The sequence below is a fragment of the Juglans microcarpa x Juglans regia genome, chromosome 5S (genome assembly GCF_004785595.1).
Source record: "Juglans microcarpa x Juglans regia isolate MS1-56 chromosome 5S, Jm3101_v1.0, whole genome shotgun sequence".
NCBI lineage: Eukaryota > Viridiplantae > Streptophyta > Magnoliopsida > Fagales > Juglandaceae > Juglans > Juglans microcarpa x Juglans regia.
The window spans coordinates 27,184,894-27,202,830 of NC_054603.1; the positions used below are offsets into that span (position 1 = coordinate 27,184,894).

Here is a 17,937-nt window from a genome sequence, read left to right on the forward strand (position 1 = left end):
TTTTACACTTCAAACATGTAGGGCCAAGTTCCCAAACTCCCCGACCACTTGAGTTCAAATAGCACCCACCACTCCATGTGCTTTTAAGTACATAGTATATTTAAGTGAGCAATATAAATACTGTTCACAAATATACACTAGGCACATACACGGGTACATCGGGCAAACACTGTGCACTTAAGGGCACAGTGCCATGCATGCACGTAAAAATTGTGCATGGAACGCAGAGTGCTATGCACAGTGCATAATGGGTGCACGACAATGCGCACCCGAGAACCGTTGACCCGCCAATGGCCATCACATGGACCACCGATGGTTTTTGCCCGACGGAGATGGCCGGCACCCACGGGCCGTACAATGTGTTTGAGCCGGGCACGAAGGTGCATAGCCCCGCCGTGGCATAGCCAGGGGTTTGCGCCGACGGTCACCAATTGAATCGTCGGCGCCATTTGTCTCCTCGAAGATGGTCCACGACCACCTAGCCACGGCGAGGACCTCGCCGCAAGGCCACATGCATGAGAATGCATGTGAACAATATTCTCCTTGGCCAGTTGCACTGTGGCACGATAGGGGTGACAATGGCCACCATATGGACTGCTGGCATGTTTGTCCTCGCCTGAATGCCACCTTAGTGCCACGAAGCACGGTGGGAAACGGTGGCTTGAAGCCACACACCTAGTGCACAAAACGCACACTAGACTCTCGGCTAGCTCACAGCCAAGGTCTCCTCGCCCACCTGCAGCCACCACTCCTCGACCATGCACCACGGGTGGGACTCCTCGGCTAGAACACTCCACAACTACCACTTGTCGGCCACACCAACCATGGGCAGGACTCCTCGGCAAGGGACCGTCCCCAGCCATTAGCTTGTCATCCAGCATGCTCGTCGACTAGCCAACAAGCTTCTTAGCTGCTGGCGGGCAACCAACTCCTCTACAATCTGCTCCTCAACCACGTACTCCTCGGATAGACCCTCTCCCCGACCATGCATGCTCCTCAATCAAGATGCTCATCAACCACTTGGTCCTCACCCATGGACTCGCCTCCCCTGCTCGGGACTCATGTGCACGTGTTGTAAAAAAAAAAAAAAAAGTCATAGCGGCTAAATACTCTGGTTTATCTTCTTCAAAACTTATGTGGATTTTGTTTTCACTAACATGATTGATCCATGTAGTACGAAGTCTCCATCAACAACTTACCTCCCCGTGAGGTGAAAGGGATGAGTGTAATGCCTAAAGCTACTCTATCCCTCTCGTGGACGAGTACGGTTAGCCTTCGTCTACCCGAATACAAAATCTACTCCAACGGAATCTCCACCAACAGAATCTTCATCAATGAAATCTCTATCAATAGAATATCTACCAACTGAATCTCCATCAATGGAATGTCGATCAACTACTTACCTCCCCGCTAGGCGAAAGGGATGAGTGTAATGTCTAAGGCTGCTCATCCCTCTCGTGGAAGAGTGTAGGTCAGCCTTCAGCTACCCGAATACTGAATCTCCACAAACTGAGCCTTCGTCAACGAAATCTTCATCAACAAAATCTCCACCAATGGAATCTCTTGCAACGGAACATCATCTCCAACAACAATAACACCAAACATATTGCACCTCAGACCTTCACCTCACTCCAGCAAGACAGCTCAGGTTCGCGAATTTCGCACTTGTGATTAGAAAATATTAGCACAAACAGGTTTGACTTTTGCAGCATCCCTGCTTACCTCACGTGAGGGTCAACAGGCGGGTCTAGCCGTAAGGAGGCTTGGCCTACCCCACAACAAAGTGCGGGTTCAGTCTTTCAACTGCCCGACATTACACCTGAGAGGGCATCTCCGCCAGCGAACACCAAGTGTTTGCGCTTGTACTGCTACCAGCGGGTTACCTTTAGGAACGAGCATTCGTAGTTAACATCCTCCAAGCTCCACAACCGCCTGAAGTGGACTCACAGCGTTGATGAGCTCCTTGACCACTTCGTGCTGTTTATAACAAACATACTCTTACATTAATCGCAATTCACATTGTAAAATGAAATTTCACCAACATACGTCTTTTGACAAGACTTAGGTTGAGTCCAGTCTTACAAGTTGCACGACCCACTACCATTTTTACAAAAACTCAACAAGCGGGAAAGGTCAGAAACCGCCCAACCTCCCAGGTGCCCGAATAGGCAGGCAGGTCACTTGATTGCCCGGCCAACCTTTGTACGCATCTTACTCAATCAAACCCATCTCTCGTCATAGCCGAGCTTCGTGATAGCGCTTCATGCAGTCGAGCCTACCTCCCGCTTACCTCACCAGGATAGGTTTTGCGGTCAAGCCTACCTATTGCTTCCCCCACAATAGCCAGGCGTCACACTCCCACTCCATTAGGTCTAGCCTACCTCCCGCTTATCTCGCTAGGACGGGTTTTGCGCTCACACTCTGCGGGGTGGAGCCCACCTCCTGCCTAAATCATGTGCTCGAAAATCTTTATTACTTAACTCGAGAAGAACAGAAGACCAGGGCCAACTCTCAAAATTTATTTCTCTACAGACAGAGGCAGATTTGTTCCTTTGCATATTTTACCTTTGGAGATTCTCAAAGTCTTCTTTGGAACAAATTGCTCTTAAGAATCGCAGGCAACTGTGAGGGAGAAAAATACAACAGGCCCAAAATGGTTCTCAAGGCCCAGCCGATCAAGGGGTCATCATAAGAAGACAAAGGAAGAGAGAGAGAAATGGGATAGAGAATGGACAAGGAGGTGAGGGTATCAGGAGGTAAGGAGGTGTCAAGAGAAAGTAGAAAAGGTGGAGAATGTCAGACACGCAAAGCAGACATCCCTTACCACTACCATGGCTCACGCGTGAAGCGGGTCATATGGACAGACACATACGATATTAGGGACTTTTTTGGGGGTTCTTCTTCTTCGACTTCTTCTTCAACCTCTGGACAGAGAGCTCCAAAAAGAATATATTTTTCAGCAAGTAGACATCTAGCTCCCATTGTACAATGAAAAATGAAAGGCTATGAGAGACTGTAAACAAGCATATTATAGTGGAATCTCCCCTCCCCAAACTCCCGTGGACGCAGGCCTAATGCTGAACCACGTAAATCTGTGTGTTCATCTCTCCTTATTTTCTCTGCATTTAAATACTGTTCATTGCCATAAACGTACACACGAACACTATACAGCCGAACCGGATCATCGCTGGAGGCTTTGCACCTCACCAATCGAGGCCCAACCCACCTCAGAGCCTCCGAGAATGGATCTTTCTCCCCTTTCGGACTTTGTCGGTTTTGGGAGTTAACAATAAAGATCATAAATTAAAGTGATATTTTTTTATATATAAATTGGAGGACTAACAAAATAAGGTTTTGCAATATATTCCAAATAGTGGTGACAAGTAGGGGTGGGCAGCGGGGCCTCGCCCCCGCTGCACTGCCCCGTTTGCCCCTCACTCGCCGAGGCGAGGCTGGGGATTCAGGTCGCAGATGCTAAAAAAACACCCTAGAAGAAACAATGTCAGTTTGTCATTATAGACAAAACAACGCCGTTTGGTCTGGGTTAATTAATCCCCCCTCCCGCTACTCTCCTCACCCCCAGCCCCTCCTCTTCTCGAAATCGAATCACTCTCAATCTCTCTCTGTCACTCGTCTCTTCATTGTGTCTTGTATTCACTCATCTTCGTCACTCTCTGTGTTTGTCACCATCGCCGTCGCTCTCTGTGTTCGTCACCAACGGTAAACCCCAAATCGGAACCTCTTAGTTTTAGTGTTTTATGTTTTGTTTTTTTTTTTTTAGTTATAGAGATTGGAGAAAGGTTGGGAGTAAATGGAGATGAAACTCAACCTTCTTGATGTTAGAAGCAGCCAAAGAATATAAGACAGCTTTTGAATTATTAAGTGAAGAAGACATCAAATATGTCAAATATTTTGATAAGCATGGGGGATTAGGAAAGCCTATTGATGATTATTGGGAGGTGGTTGTTATCTTTGTATATTTTTTAAGGCTTTTCTATGAGGAGACATTGAAAATATATGGTTCTTTGTATCCTACATCCAATGAGTTCACTCAACAAATATGTAGGATGAAAGAAGAATTGGATTAAATGTGTATGAGTGATCATACTAGGATGCGGGAGATGACATTGATGATGAGGGTCAAATATGACAAGTATTGGGGGGATTTTAGTAGGCAAAATCTTTTGTTATCTTTGGACGTTGTTCTTGACCCCCAGCTCAAGATTGATGGCATGGTATATGGTTTGGGACTTATGCACGGGGCCGCATGGGTTGAGCTTATTGAGGGTATGGTTAGAGACACCATCGATAGATTGTTTGATGAGTTTACTGTGATCAAGGGTGGTAACGCACCTACACCTACACCAACCCCAGCGCCTGCTCTAGAAATCGGGGCAAGGAAAAAGCGTAGATTGGTGTTGGCCCAAAGACTCTCACAGAACCCCCAACTAGTCCGTCAATCTATAGAGGCGAAGTCGAAAGTAGACTGATATTTGGCAGGAGATCTTCTCCCATATACGGAAGGGTTTGATATATTAGGTTGGTGGAAGATCAATGCCTTGAAGTATCCTGTTTTTGGAAAGATAACCCTCAGTATTTTAGCCATCCCTATTAGAACTGTAGTCTCTAAGTCAGCATTTAGTATCGGAAGGCGCATATTGGATCTATTCCGGAGTTCTTTGTCCCCTACAACTGTGTAGGCATTGATTTACATGCAAAATTGGATCAAAGGCACTCAAATTCATGCTCCGGATGTTCTTTACTTTAATGAGGCCGACGAGGAGGAGGGTGGTGATCAGTCTGGATCTGGTAATCATTGATTTCAATGTTTCATTTTATTATTTTGATTTATTTTATTTATATCCATTTCATCGTTATTAATTTCAAATTTAACTTTTGTAGCCATACGTGATACAACGTCTACCTTTGCTGCAGTATGACTTCACCATATTGGACCCTAACTCATCCTTGCCATTTGTCTTTGGTTTGTATAATTTGTATTGTCCCTTAATTTTTTTTCGTATTTATATAATTTTTGGTATCTAAATATTTTTATAATCTTAGTGTCATATGCGCACATCAAGCCTCAATCCTAATTCCAAGCCAAAATTCAAATGATATATTCTCAATGTCGCATCTTGATCCCCATCTCATCTTGGTTAGTCAGATTTTAATTTGTAATTTTCTCATTTGTTTCTTGTTTATTATTCTAATTTATCTTCCTATTCAATTGTTAATGTTTCAGATTTTATAATCTCACGACTCACAGCAGGCAGCACTAAATTTTATTTCCACCCTTGGCCACCTGCCCTAAATGTCAAAATCAAAGTTCAAAGTTCAAAGTTTTCCATTGTCACTTTTATTTTTTATGTTCAATTGAAAATTCTATTTAGATTTTACATATTTAATTCTTTATAATGTTGATACAATCACAATGTCCCTTTTATGTTTGTAATTTTGTAATTGTTTTCTCATAATTTGTATTACTGTACTAGTTTAGTTATTATAGTTTTATTGTAAATTCTATTATTGTAAATTGTAATAGCTTAGGAGTTAGGATTTAGGAGTATTAGTAGTACTTATTTAATCTTTTTTCACTTAATTTGTATTTTTTTATTGTAAATTCAATTTATTGTTATTTAAAATATTATACATTTTCTTTTTTATTAATGGGCCCATGGCCCATTTGGGAGTACTAAGGGCAAACGGATAGGGTATCTGCCCCCGCACCCCGGTACCCGGACGGGGTACCCCGCCCCCACACCACTAGGGTGGGTGCCGGGAGGGAAAATCCCACCACCGTCCCATGCAGAGCGGGGGCGGAAAGGGGTTGCCTCTGCACCATATGGTGCAGGTAGCACTCCTAGTGACAAGTTGGATTTAAAGCATAATGCTCGTGGGAGAGTTCAAGACATCACTTTTTAAGACTTGCAACAAAACTTTATCTTTTAAGACTTGCCTTTTATCGTATTGTGAATGTGAGCTGAGTTGAGTTTTGTTCTAAACCTTACAAAAAGTCGAAAAACCAAACCGAAGAAAAATAAGAAAAAAAAAAAAAAAAAAGGCTTTACTAAAAGTAAAGTTTACATCCTTGTTCCTATTCTTTTACAACGGAGAAATACTTCGTCTATAAAAATAAAAATAAAAATAAAAATGAAATAAAAAAAATAACTTACAAAAATATAATTATAAATTTGTATATTTTGATGTGATATGTTAAATTATAAAATATATTTTATTATAAAGTAGATCTAACATATCGCAATAAATTATATCATTGTGTAAGTTTATTTTTATAAGATGTTTATGTACATCGAACTAATACTTGTCTTTTTAATGCTTCCCACTTTTGTTGAAATTTGGCATGCAATTAGGTTTTCAGAGTTTTTACTTTTAAGTGGCTCTCGTCGGTATTATATTGACCATATTATTTGTGGGGTTGATTTTTCAGTCTAGTGGCTGCCTTAAGCCTCGTTTGTTTCTTTAGTCCATTGCTACAGAGAAAATAATTCGGTTGCTGATGGATTGGCTAAAATGGGTGCGAAAGGTTTAACTGGTTCTTGAGCTACGTTATCTGAGTTGCCTGCTTCCATTAGAGGTAACATTAGACTTGATAGAGGGGGTCTTCCCTATATTCGAAAAGCTCGCAGAGTTGGCTAGGGGGGCATCGCTCCAGGTATATTTTTCTTGCCATTGGTTTAAGTTCTTATTGACTTTATGTTCGTGCAGGTTGGTTTTTTTGTTTTGTTTTGCAGGTTAATACTTTGGGCCACTGGTGTTTTTTTGTATCATATTTAAGTTACTTGGGATTTTTGAGGTCTCGTTTTGGTCTTAGTTTCTATATTTATAAATCTAGGCCTCCGGATGTAACTACGGTATTCCTCCGCCACGAGTGAAGGTTTATCAATAAAATTGGGACAGGGTCACAAGTGGACATGTGACCTTCGGCTCTTTGTTAAAAAAAAAAAAAAAAAAAAAGTCTCGTTTGTTTTCACAATATATTTCATATTATCTCATCTAATCATTACAATTTTTTTAAATTTTCACACAAAATAAAATAAACAATTCAACTTTTTCAAAATCTCAAAACAATAATAATATTAAAAAATATATTTTAACAATATTTTATTTAATTTTCAATTTTTATCTCATGAACTCATCTCATCTCATCTGTAAAAATAAATGAGAGAAGCAATTACTTGACTTTATGGTGCAAAATTATAAAAATAAAAACAAAAATCAATATTTCTAATATTAAACTAACATTTGGATTTGGGTCCACTCCAACGCATATATAGTGGCAGTATATATATAACACTTCAAAACTGGAGTCCCTTGAAATCGATTGCAAAAACTTCTTTCTTCAAGACAATATGAAATCCCAATTTTAGTTTAAAATATTATAAAATTGTTTTTTTTTTTTTTCCTTCTCGAGTTTGTGGGAATTTTGAGTTTGATTATGTACTTCAAGATATATAATGTGCTGATGAACATGATAGACAATACAATGCCTCCTAGATTGTCCTAACACTCACTTGAAATGAAACCTGTCCTTTTAGGGTCTACATTTGGAGAATAGAGCAAGAGCTCATTTGCTAATTCTATCTTGTTATATTTTCTTTTTTATTATACGAATCAATTTATAAGTTTTCACTTTTCTCGTGTTACATTTCTAACACTACAAGGAAAATAAGCATTTATGATAGTTATTTATAACGAGAATAAACCTATTTTGACAGGTAATAATTATTTTGACAGAAAATAACTGACAGCAAATAAGTAATTTTTTTTATTGTGTAAGTTTGGATTAAAAGCAACTCTCATTTTAACTCCATTCATCTTCTATTAGTTTCTTGTAAAAAACTATCACATGACAAAAACTTGCACAATTACAGTCAATCAAAATTTAACACATGGCGTGTATATGTAAGCCATCATAATTTTTTTTTTTTTTAAATAAAGGTAAAGATGTAGTTGAGTCTAACAAAGCTCCAATTCTTAAAAAAAAAAAAAAAAAAAAAAAAAAAAAAAAAAAAAAAAAAATGGTGTGTAGTAAATACCAAATGGTTTTTGTTTTGACGATGTGGAAGATATGTATCTAAGGAAGAACCCTAGGATGAAAACAAAGGTTAAAATTTGTTCACATTGTACATTCATGCATGGAATGTAGACGTGGCAGCATGGTTTTGCATACATCTCTTACATAAAATAGTTTACACACTAACGTATTTAATATAATCCATCATATTATAAAACTCTTTTTTTATAAAGTATATATGATATGTTACATTAAACTACGGTCGATATGTGAATTTTTTTGTACAAGACGTGTGTGTAGAGCGCCCCCCTTCCAAATTCTTTTCAAAAAATTAATATAATATATAAATTATTATAATTTTTCTTTATATAACTGAAATTGCCTCCCAATACTCAGGCCTCCAAAATTTTTTCTAAAATTGTCCCCACAATACTCATATAACTCTCACTCTAACTTTTCACTTCACCTAACATCTTAGTCTAGACTCTAACAGCTAACTTTTCACTTCACCTGACACTCTTGAGTTTACAATACTTGCAAGAACAACTCTATTTTATTTTTTTCATCTTAGTTGTTAATGTTCTAAATTCATAGATCTAGAAATTTACGAATCATAACAATTATAATTTATCTTCAGCCTGATTGCCTGAGCCATTGATGAGCCACATTTTTTTTATTTGTGATGACCCATTGATTATTATTTATTTGTGAGACTCTCACAATCACATTTTTCTTTTTTTTTTTGTTCACTTACTTTTGTGAAATTTATTTGTTATTCACATGTTTTTTTGTTCACTTAGTAATAAATACAAACTATTAAAAAGAAAAAACTAACAACTTTACATCATTACTTATTAAGTACTTCTCAGGTTTATTATAAATTTTTGTTAAAGTATAGAAAAATATGAGCAAGTCAAGAACAATTGATTCTTTTTTTAAAAAAAAAAAAAGACATGGACAATTCAGAGAGTAATATACGTTTAAAGAGTTCGGTAACGATGGAACGTGATCCTTCTATCACTAATGAGCGTACCTCTAAAACTTCAAGAATTCAACCTGAAGAGATGGATGCTACCTCTTTTGAACGTGATCCAGGATTACGTCCACAAATATGGAAATTTCTTACTAACATACGAGATGAGATTCAACGTGCCTATCTTAAAGCTGGTTCATATCAACCTAAACTTTTAGAAAACTACGAAAATCCTAAGTTGTAGGAGAAATCCTAAGTTGATATTTCATTTTATTTTCTTTTTGTAATGGTCTCTAGCAAACTACGGAAATTATAAGAAAAATTATCTTATAAGATGATTTATAGACATGTATTTTTGGCATACAATTTTATGACGTATGATTATTGTTTTTTATATAGTCACGTGCAAAAAACATATATTACTTATACACACACATATCACACACTTTGTCATTCGCCTCCCAACACCAAATCCTAGTTCTGCCCTGCTAACAATTCTCATAAACGTAAGAGATATAAGCAGGCGAATAGAACAATTGAGTCTCAAATGTCTGTCTAGTCGTTAAGATAAGGAAAGAGTGTATATTAGTTTTCAATAATGTTTATCTTGTGTTTCTAATGCTAATTACCTCTTCCTATGTAATAGAAGGAAGTTGTCATTGTAATTAATTGAGTATTCAGCAATCATAAATAGAATCATTAGTGAAGTGTATTTTACAAATCTTTGTGTTTAAAAGAGGCAGCCTTATTTGTTTTTATAATCATTCACATCTCATATCATCTAATCATTATAACTTTTTCAAATTTCCATACGAAATAAAATAAATAATTCAACTTTTTCAAATATCAAAACAAAACTAATATTAAAAAAATATATTCTAACAATATATTATTCAATTTTTATCATTTATTTTAACTCATCTCATTTTATCTACAAAAACAAACGAGGCAGATTACTTCTAATAACTTACCGAATTAACAAAATAGTCAATAAACAATGAAAGGATTTAGCAGTTCTTCCTATAACGAGGTCTATTACTCAACTTGGTTATATTCTACCAGAAAGAAGCCTAATAGTTCTGAAAGTTTGGAAGTTTTTTAATATATTGGTAGTCAACAGTCCAAAAAATACTAAAGCCATCCATGTTTTTGGGCAACAAGATGAAATGAATTTTTTAAAAAAGTTATCACAATTTCCTTCTCACTCAAACAAAAAATATTTTTTAATTTTAAATCTTTAATTTTTTTATCTAATCATTACCTAATCATTATAATTTTTATAAACTTCAAAACAAAATACAAAAATCAATACAAAATTTTTCAAATTTCAAAACAAAAATAATATTAAAAAATTATATTCAAATAATTTTTTAACTTTATCATATTTTTATTCAATTTTTTTTTCTCTTATTTCTCAAACCTGATAAAACATTTTAATTCAAATAATTTTTCTACTATTCATATACTATTTTATTACTATTCATTGAATTTTGAAATAATCCAAATCTCCAAACGAGTCCCAACAATTTGTACTGAGTTCTTATTCCAATTTACATGATTGATGTCAACAAGCAAGACAAGTTATAACTGGATTTCTACTGGTAGTGGCAAAGACCCAATTATTGAATATTTTAAGTATTCTAATTATTTTTTTATATCTATTTCTTTCAAATTGAAAAGGCAAATATTGTGTATCATAAATTTCAAATGGCTGTCTTTCAATTGGAATATTGTTGGGATGTACCCAAATATCAACCAAATGGCATCCATATATGAATTAATTGAATCTGAGAAGTTAAATAAAAAATAAAAAAAGGCCAATATTCTTGTGATACTTTAGAGCTGACAAATTTTGAGCAATATATCAGAGGATGTGTTTGTAAACTTAGAGAGACCATGAGACAAGAAATACTAAAAGAAAAAAATGATATTTACAGTCTTAGAAAGTGTAAGTTTCATACAGTTCTTTCGAAGAAAGTACGTAAATTTGAAATTCATATAAAAAAATTATTTTTTTTAATGATGGGCCCCATTTTTTTTCAAAAGGAGTTTATGGAATTTACATATCCTAAAACTGTATCTAGCATTACTCGTACTAAAAAAGAGATGAAAAAAAAAAGAAAAGGCCAAGGGTTGTTCACCTCCTTCGCTTACAAATTCCTTAAGCGATTTTTTTATTATTATTATTAATACTGGGTGTTTGTCAACAAAATTCCAATTAATCCTAGGGTTAAACATGCTCCCTCGACAAGAAGTTTTTCGTAAATGCACTTCAAATAATTTAAAGAAAAGTTCCCTTAATCCAATGGTCCCTAGAAATTATTTGCATCCAAGAATATTCAAACTTTAGATTTGGAGAGAACATATCACCAAGACCAAAACCTTTACAAATCCTAAAGATTTCTTAAGTTAATTGTTGAAAGAAGAGAAGAAGATTTTTTTTTTTTTTTTTGACAAGTAAGGAGAGGAAGATATCATTTGAGAATAAAAGAAACAATTCTTCTACAAGTACCCGGCGTTGGGAACCTATTGCGGAATCGGCTAACGTGATTAATGCCTCATTAGCCGATATTATTTAAATTATTAAAAAAAAGAAAAAGAAAAAACGAATTCATTTCCCCAGACTTCCATTTCTTCGTCTTCTCCACAAGCACGTCAATAACCTTGTGCTTGTGCTTTTTCTCTCTGTAAACCTAGCTTGTACGCTTTTTCTCCTACCCACGATGACGACCACAGGCCTCTCTCTTCCTTTCTTTTCATCGTTGCTTCCTTCCTTCTCTATATGTTTCTCAGCTTCCAAACAGCTTCCTCAATTGTATAAATTTTCAATTTTTCTTCACTTAGAGTTCTAAGGTTTTTAATTTTTCAGATTCGTTTTTAATTTTTATTTTCAAGGATCTGATCTGATTGTTAAAGTCTTGTCTTTTTTGTTTTCATATACAAATAGATCTCAAAAGAGTGAAGCACGAAAAAGAGAAATGGTCGAAGAGCACAGATGCCAGGCTTTGACTTCTGGGGGCCACTGACTAATAAACCTCTGCTCTAAATGCTATCAAGACTTACAGCACAGTAGATCCTCATCCTCCTCCTCCAATCATGACATAAATGCTTTTTCTCCTATTTTGAACCAAAAGCTTTTGTGGTTACCTTGTTCTTTCGTTTTTACAACACTATTTGGGTAAAAGGATCAGAAAAAAGTTGCGGATACAAGGAATCAAAGCTCATTCACCTTCATTTTTTTTATGGGAATCTGTCTTTGTGGTCTTCTGTGGGGAAGCTTGCTCCTGAAACCGAAGTGCTGCGTTCCGTGAGAAGAAAATGCGAAGAATATGCAAAGAAAAAGATGAGAAGAAGATGAGAGGTTGTTAAATATGAACGAAATGCACCGTTTTATTTTTACATGTGATTAGATGTATACGTGGGAGGTACCCCTCCCGAGTGCAAATAGCTTTTTTGTAAAAGAAAAGTGCCTAGAATTGCAAAGGAAGCTCGGCAAGAGTTACTTTATATTAAGAAAGAGAAGCTTCGAATTATAAATTAAATTTCGATTGAATGAAAACTAGAGAAAATAATTTTATGAAAAATGTTAAATGTACTTGAAAAAAATTTACAAAAAACTTATTTCTCAACATTTCTATTATTAATATGTTGAAACAATTTTGCTAGGTATAGTCGGTATATGCAAGCAGCATGTAAACGTGAAGAATAAAAAAAGTAAAAATGACAAAAGCAAACCAAACCTCTCTCTTTTTCTTTCTTCTTCTCCAAAAACTTTTCTTTCTTCTTCGGTTTCTTATTTCTCATCTCTCTCTCTCTTTTTCCTTTTTTTTTTTTTTTTTTTTTGGGGGGGGGGACAGGATTAATTATTTTAAGGTGGTTCTATGTTTTTTGTCTAAGATTTTTTAATAGATCTATTTGTTGGATAAGTTCTTTTTTTTTCCTTCTTCATACACTAGCCCGTTATCCATATACAGATTTTATCTCAAGCAACTCTCTCTCTCTCTCTCTCTCTCTCTCTATATATATATATATATATATATGTAGCTTTTTCTCTCTAAGTCTGAGTTGTTATGCCATGGGAGCACTAGCATCGGTCTCATCAAAAGGGAGGTTTCATCAAAATTTGATGATTTGGGGGTTAAAATGCTGGCATTGGATTCGGAATACTGTCAAAGCTCAAGCTTTGAGCTACAATATCTTCACTTTCATCTCTATATTTGAAGACCCACTATTCATTATCTATTCCTATTATTTTATCACAAAATATATTTCTTACATTTCCTATAATTCGTGCAATGTAATTCTTTTATCTTTTCTTTTGAGTGCCTTTTTTTACTAAAATACTACTGCATGGTGTGTGTTGATGTATTTTCTAGCTTTAACAATATGAATCACCCTCTAGTTAGTATCAATAATTTAAATATCAAATTAAATTATTAATGTACATATGGTTAGTATAACTTATCAAAAAAAATAATAATTGTAAAATATGAAAAAAAAAATTAAAAGTATTATTATTAAAAAATAATATTATATTATTATTTTGATGAATCTAGTAGTTAATCCAATGTAAGGTTATGGATAAAGAGGTTTTGAATTTATAGAAAATATGTACTTTTCATCAAATTTTGAAGATGAATTTGATAAAACTAATATTAATGCTCTTATAAGCCAACGACCACTCTATCTACTTTTTATCTTACATAGATTTCGTTCTCTTGTATTTTTCCCAACAGCCAAACGGTGAGGCAAAATTTTGACTAGGTAGAAGCTAGAAAGAAAAGCAATCAGCACAATGAACTTTAGCCTTTTTTTAATTTTACAGGAAGCAATCAACGCACAATTTTCCTAGCAATCACCGGTCTGTGTTTTTCCCTCTGAGATAGACAGTCGGGAGTGAAAAGGGGATCTCCATGAAGTGAGGGTGCTCGAGCTAGCCATTCTACATTCTTATTCATTCTTCTCATTATTCTTATTTTTATTTGTAGGATGTTGATTCATTGTGTATAGTTGTGGGTTAACAACTTAAGACCAAAGCTTGAAAAAGAAGAAGGAAAAATGGTAATTGAAATTTGTTTAGAATAGTGGGGTCTCCAATCCCGTAGAGAACAGGCCATCTGCTGAGAAAAAAGAAAGGGAGAGAAAGAGGGAGAAAGAAAGTAAAAGAAGAAAAGAAGAGAGTGGGACCCAAGCTGTCACGATTGCATTTCGACTACACACAGATTGTATAGAGTTTTTCATGTTAAAAATTATGAAATTTAAAATTTAACATAAAACTAATAAAATAAGTCATGTAAATAAAATTGTAAATATATAGCACTACTCTAATTTTATCTATATTAAGTGAATTAGTACGCCGCCTCAATGGAAGCTCAAGACAACCTATTAAAAAAGACTCGACAATAATACAATTAGAATTCCATTAAAAAATCATCCTTACCAAACAACGTGGGATTCCATACAACCACTTCGTAGGGATAATCCCAAACAGAGACGATAATGTTAAGGCACCATTATTGACGTGGATGAACAACACCATGAAAAACAGTGAAAAAACAAATCAGTTGGCCAAGAAAAAACAAAACCATGGATCAAGAAAATAAAGTAAAGGCAACAATACCAATCCAAGTGCATGATTGAAACAGAGAGTGTAGAACCACCAATTACATGCCGAAAAATATTTAAATTCCGTCCCAAAAACAACTACGAAGATGCCAAGACAAGAATGTGGGAAAAAACAAATAAGTAACCTCTTATTGTCTGCATTTCTTCCCTCCTCCCACCTAATCTCATCCATGTCTCAAAACTGGTAAAACAAAACTAGATAAACACCAAAAAGAGGGTCTATGTAATTTTCGAAGCCAGAAAATTATATCACTGGGAGACTCCCAGCCACTTAGTAAAGTTCTCAAACTCGGTGTAATCACTATCAGAGATCATTGTCTGGTACCATGCTTTCCCTGCAGCCTGGATTGCAGTGGCCTCCTCCTGATAAAAACCAAAAGAAACAGGCAAACACGAAAATGTCTGTTAACAAGTTGTACAGTTACCATCCACCAGCAAGAACGGTGATGGAAGAAAGGTAGGATTGACATCACCAAATAAACCAAAGCATATAAGAAGGCATGGTAAACAAGCACAAGAGCTTGTACCACAGGGTTGAGTTCAATACAAAGGAAAATTACAAATTTCAGGGTGTGCTCACATGCAAATAAAGATAGCATAAGATATAACACAAAAATATATCATATTTAATTTAAATTAAGTCCAAAGCTGATCCTGCAAAACATAGCAGAAATTAGGGATGCCTACCAACATCAACTGAGACAAGAGAACACATTGGTAAACATCTGGATAGCAATGTCAAAATGTCTAAAGCAATCTCAAACTTGAAGCACTTTTGAAAATGGAAGAGCTCAAGTTCACAAAATCACTCTACAATAACTAAGTCAGCAAAAACTTCACAGTCCACTAACAAGAATGGAAAAGGAGACACTATAGGCACTTATTCAAAGGCCCCCATTCCATCAAGAAAGAAAGAAAGTAACCGAGCTAGAGGAGACGATAATCTCATTTTTAAAATGGAACTAGTTTGTGCAAATCAAGCTTTCTGCCAAAAGAAAAATCAGAATTTCCAAAGAAGCATTACTTCTCGCCACTTATAAAATGAATAATTAAATATATAAACGTTACTCTTGCCAACCCAGCTACAAGTGCAGCCACCAACCCTTGAAAGGAAACTTAAATAAAATACTAGTAACACTTGGGGCTTAGTAGTAGTAGACACTTACTTTGAAACTTCCATTCAATTCTATTCCATACGTTTGGAGAAACTATAAGGGAGATGTAAATCTTTGACATGGAATACATAAATGGTTACCTTTGTTACTCGTTCTTTTACTACGTAATTTAAAAAAAAAAAAATACTAGGGAAAAGATTCACTCATTTCTAATTGTGAGATAGTCAACTCTGCGTCTATATAAAAATGTGTTAACAACGACTCCACGCTCCTCAATTCTAGCTCAAAATTTCTATCCAACAATAATAGTCAAAATTCCTAGTTCATTCCACATTACTCAATACAAAGATAATCGGATAACAACAAAAGCAGTAAGGTGATATACCTTAGTGACTGGCTTTCTTTTCTTGTCAAGCTTCTCCTTCTTGGCCTTGACCCGCTCGGCCTCAGCCAAAAGCGCCATCCTCCTGGCGGTCTTAGCGTAAGGATTGAGCTTCAGCAAGGTGTTAAGATTCTTGAGTGGATTTTTCTTCATTGGCGCCCTCTTCACCTCCTTCTTGATCGGCTTCACCACGGACTGCACCTCATCTGAGTTGATAATCCTTGACAGATCAGCATTCACCATCTTTGACCTCGGTAGCACGTATCCCTTCTTCTTCTCCGACGGCTTCTCGAACGACCCGTAGATCGAGTCAAGCTTCTCGAAGGCCGACTTGGTCCAGATCACGAACCTGCCGAGGTGACCACCGGGAGCGAGCTTCAGCAGGTTCAGCCTCTCGACGTTCACGATATCGATTCCGGGAATGTTCCGGAATGATTTCACGAGCTTCGCACCCTCGCTTCCGTACACAATAAGTGGGCCCTTGCGATTGATGTAACGGCGGTTACGCATTTTACCCTTACCGGGGCGAATCGCGTGGCTATCCTTGGCCTTTTCAGCATCGGGATAGGCTCCGACCTGCTTCAAGACCTCGAGAGCCGCGGAGGTTTTCTCAACACTCTCTGCGGAGTCGCTGATCACAAGGGGCATTTCGGGGACGGATTCGATGCGGTGACCACGGGCGAGGACGAGGGAGGGGATGGCGGAGGCTGCGATGGCCGAAACGACAGCGTAGCGCTTGAGGTTCACGTTGACCTTCCGGTGCCAGCGGCGCCATATCTTGGTGGGGGCAAACATGCGGCCACCACGGCACATGTTTCCGAAGGCACCCTGGCCAGCGCGGTGGGTACCGCCTCCAGGGACACGAGGGATACGGGATACGGCGCGGCCAGTTCCCCAAGACTCGGCGGAGGTCTGGTGTCCAGCAAGCTTGGAGACGGCGTATGGCTGTCGCTTGTTCCTGGAGATGTTGGAGTGGACGAATGTGACGACGTCAGGTCGGACAGGAGCCTTCATGACGTCGGGTAGGTGAACGGTGGTGGCTGATTCTGTGTCCATGTCTCCCTTGAGTGATTGGACGGTGACGAGAGGGCGTGCGGCGGCAGCGGCCATTGGTGCGGAGTGCGTGAAAGTGAAGTGCGGGTGTAGCAGGCAAGAAAGGGACGCTAGGGTTTATACTTCTTTGGGTTAGAAAATGAAACTAGGGTTTCAGTAACGTTTAAGAAGTTAGAACTCGTGTTTGGGGATGTGGCTGGGTGTGTACCTGCTTGTGTTTGGTTTTGGTCGATCCCAGACCGGGTCACTTCTTTTTGGGTTTTGGACAAGCCTCTACGAGTTTTGCTGCAGCTGATTTTATTATACAAAATCAAATTATTTTATCATATTTCATCTTATATAATTATTATAAATTTTTAATTTTTCATATTTTCATAAAAAAATATAATAAATAATTCAAATTTTTTAAATTTAAAATAAAAATAATATTATAATATTATTTTATTTAATTTTTAATAAAATATATCATCTTATCTTATCTGAACTACGTAATCAAACTAAACCTTACTCGTGTGTTAATGCACTGTTTAGATTTTAGTGGGATTCATTATAATTTTAAAAGAATCAAAATATCATTTATTTTTTAGTATTATTGATATGAAAATCTTTTACATTAACGGTGTGTTGAATGTGTTAAAAAAATTTAAAAAAATATTTTTTTAAAATGATATTCCCATTTACTTTCAACCTTTTAGTAAAATATGATATTTTTCACTTTTGTTTTGTTTTTTTATTATTATTATTTTCTTCT

The 17,937-nt window shown here is 36.6% G+C and overlaps 1 protein-coding gene across 1 annotated transcript; it reads right to left on the reverse strand.

Moving 5' to 3' along the window:
- Window positions 1-14,659: 14,659 nt before the first annotated feature.
- On the reverse strand, window positions 14,660-17,468 carry LOC121266923 (60S ribosomal protein L4-like). The gene is made up of 2 exons (XM_041170774.1): window positions 16,137-17,468; window positions 14,660-14,999 (listed from the first exon to the last, which is right to left on the reverse strand). The coding sequence occupies exons 1-2, from the start codon at window positions 17,241-17,243 to the stop codon at window positions 14,886-14,888; spliced, it is 1,221 nt and encodes a 406-aa protein (XP_041026708.1). The 5' UTR covers window positions 17,244-17,468; the 3' UTR covers window positions 14,660-14,885.
- Between the last annotated feature and the right edge of the window lie 469 nt (window positions 17,469-17,937).

What these genes read in the sequence shown, in the direction of transcription:
- LOC121266923 (XM_041170774.1), bottom strand. Translation starts at nt 17,243, where the DNA reads ATGGCCGCTGCCGCCGCACGCCCTCTCGTCACCGTCCAATCACTCAAG. An exon ending in AAAGAAAGCCAGTCACTAAG is followed by an intron (nt 15,000 to 16,136) that starts GTATATCACCTT and finishes GGTTTTTATCAG; the next exon opens with GAGGAGGCCACTGCAATCCA.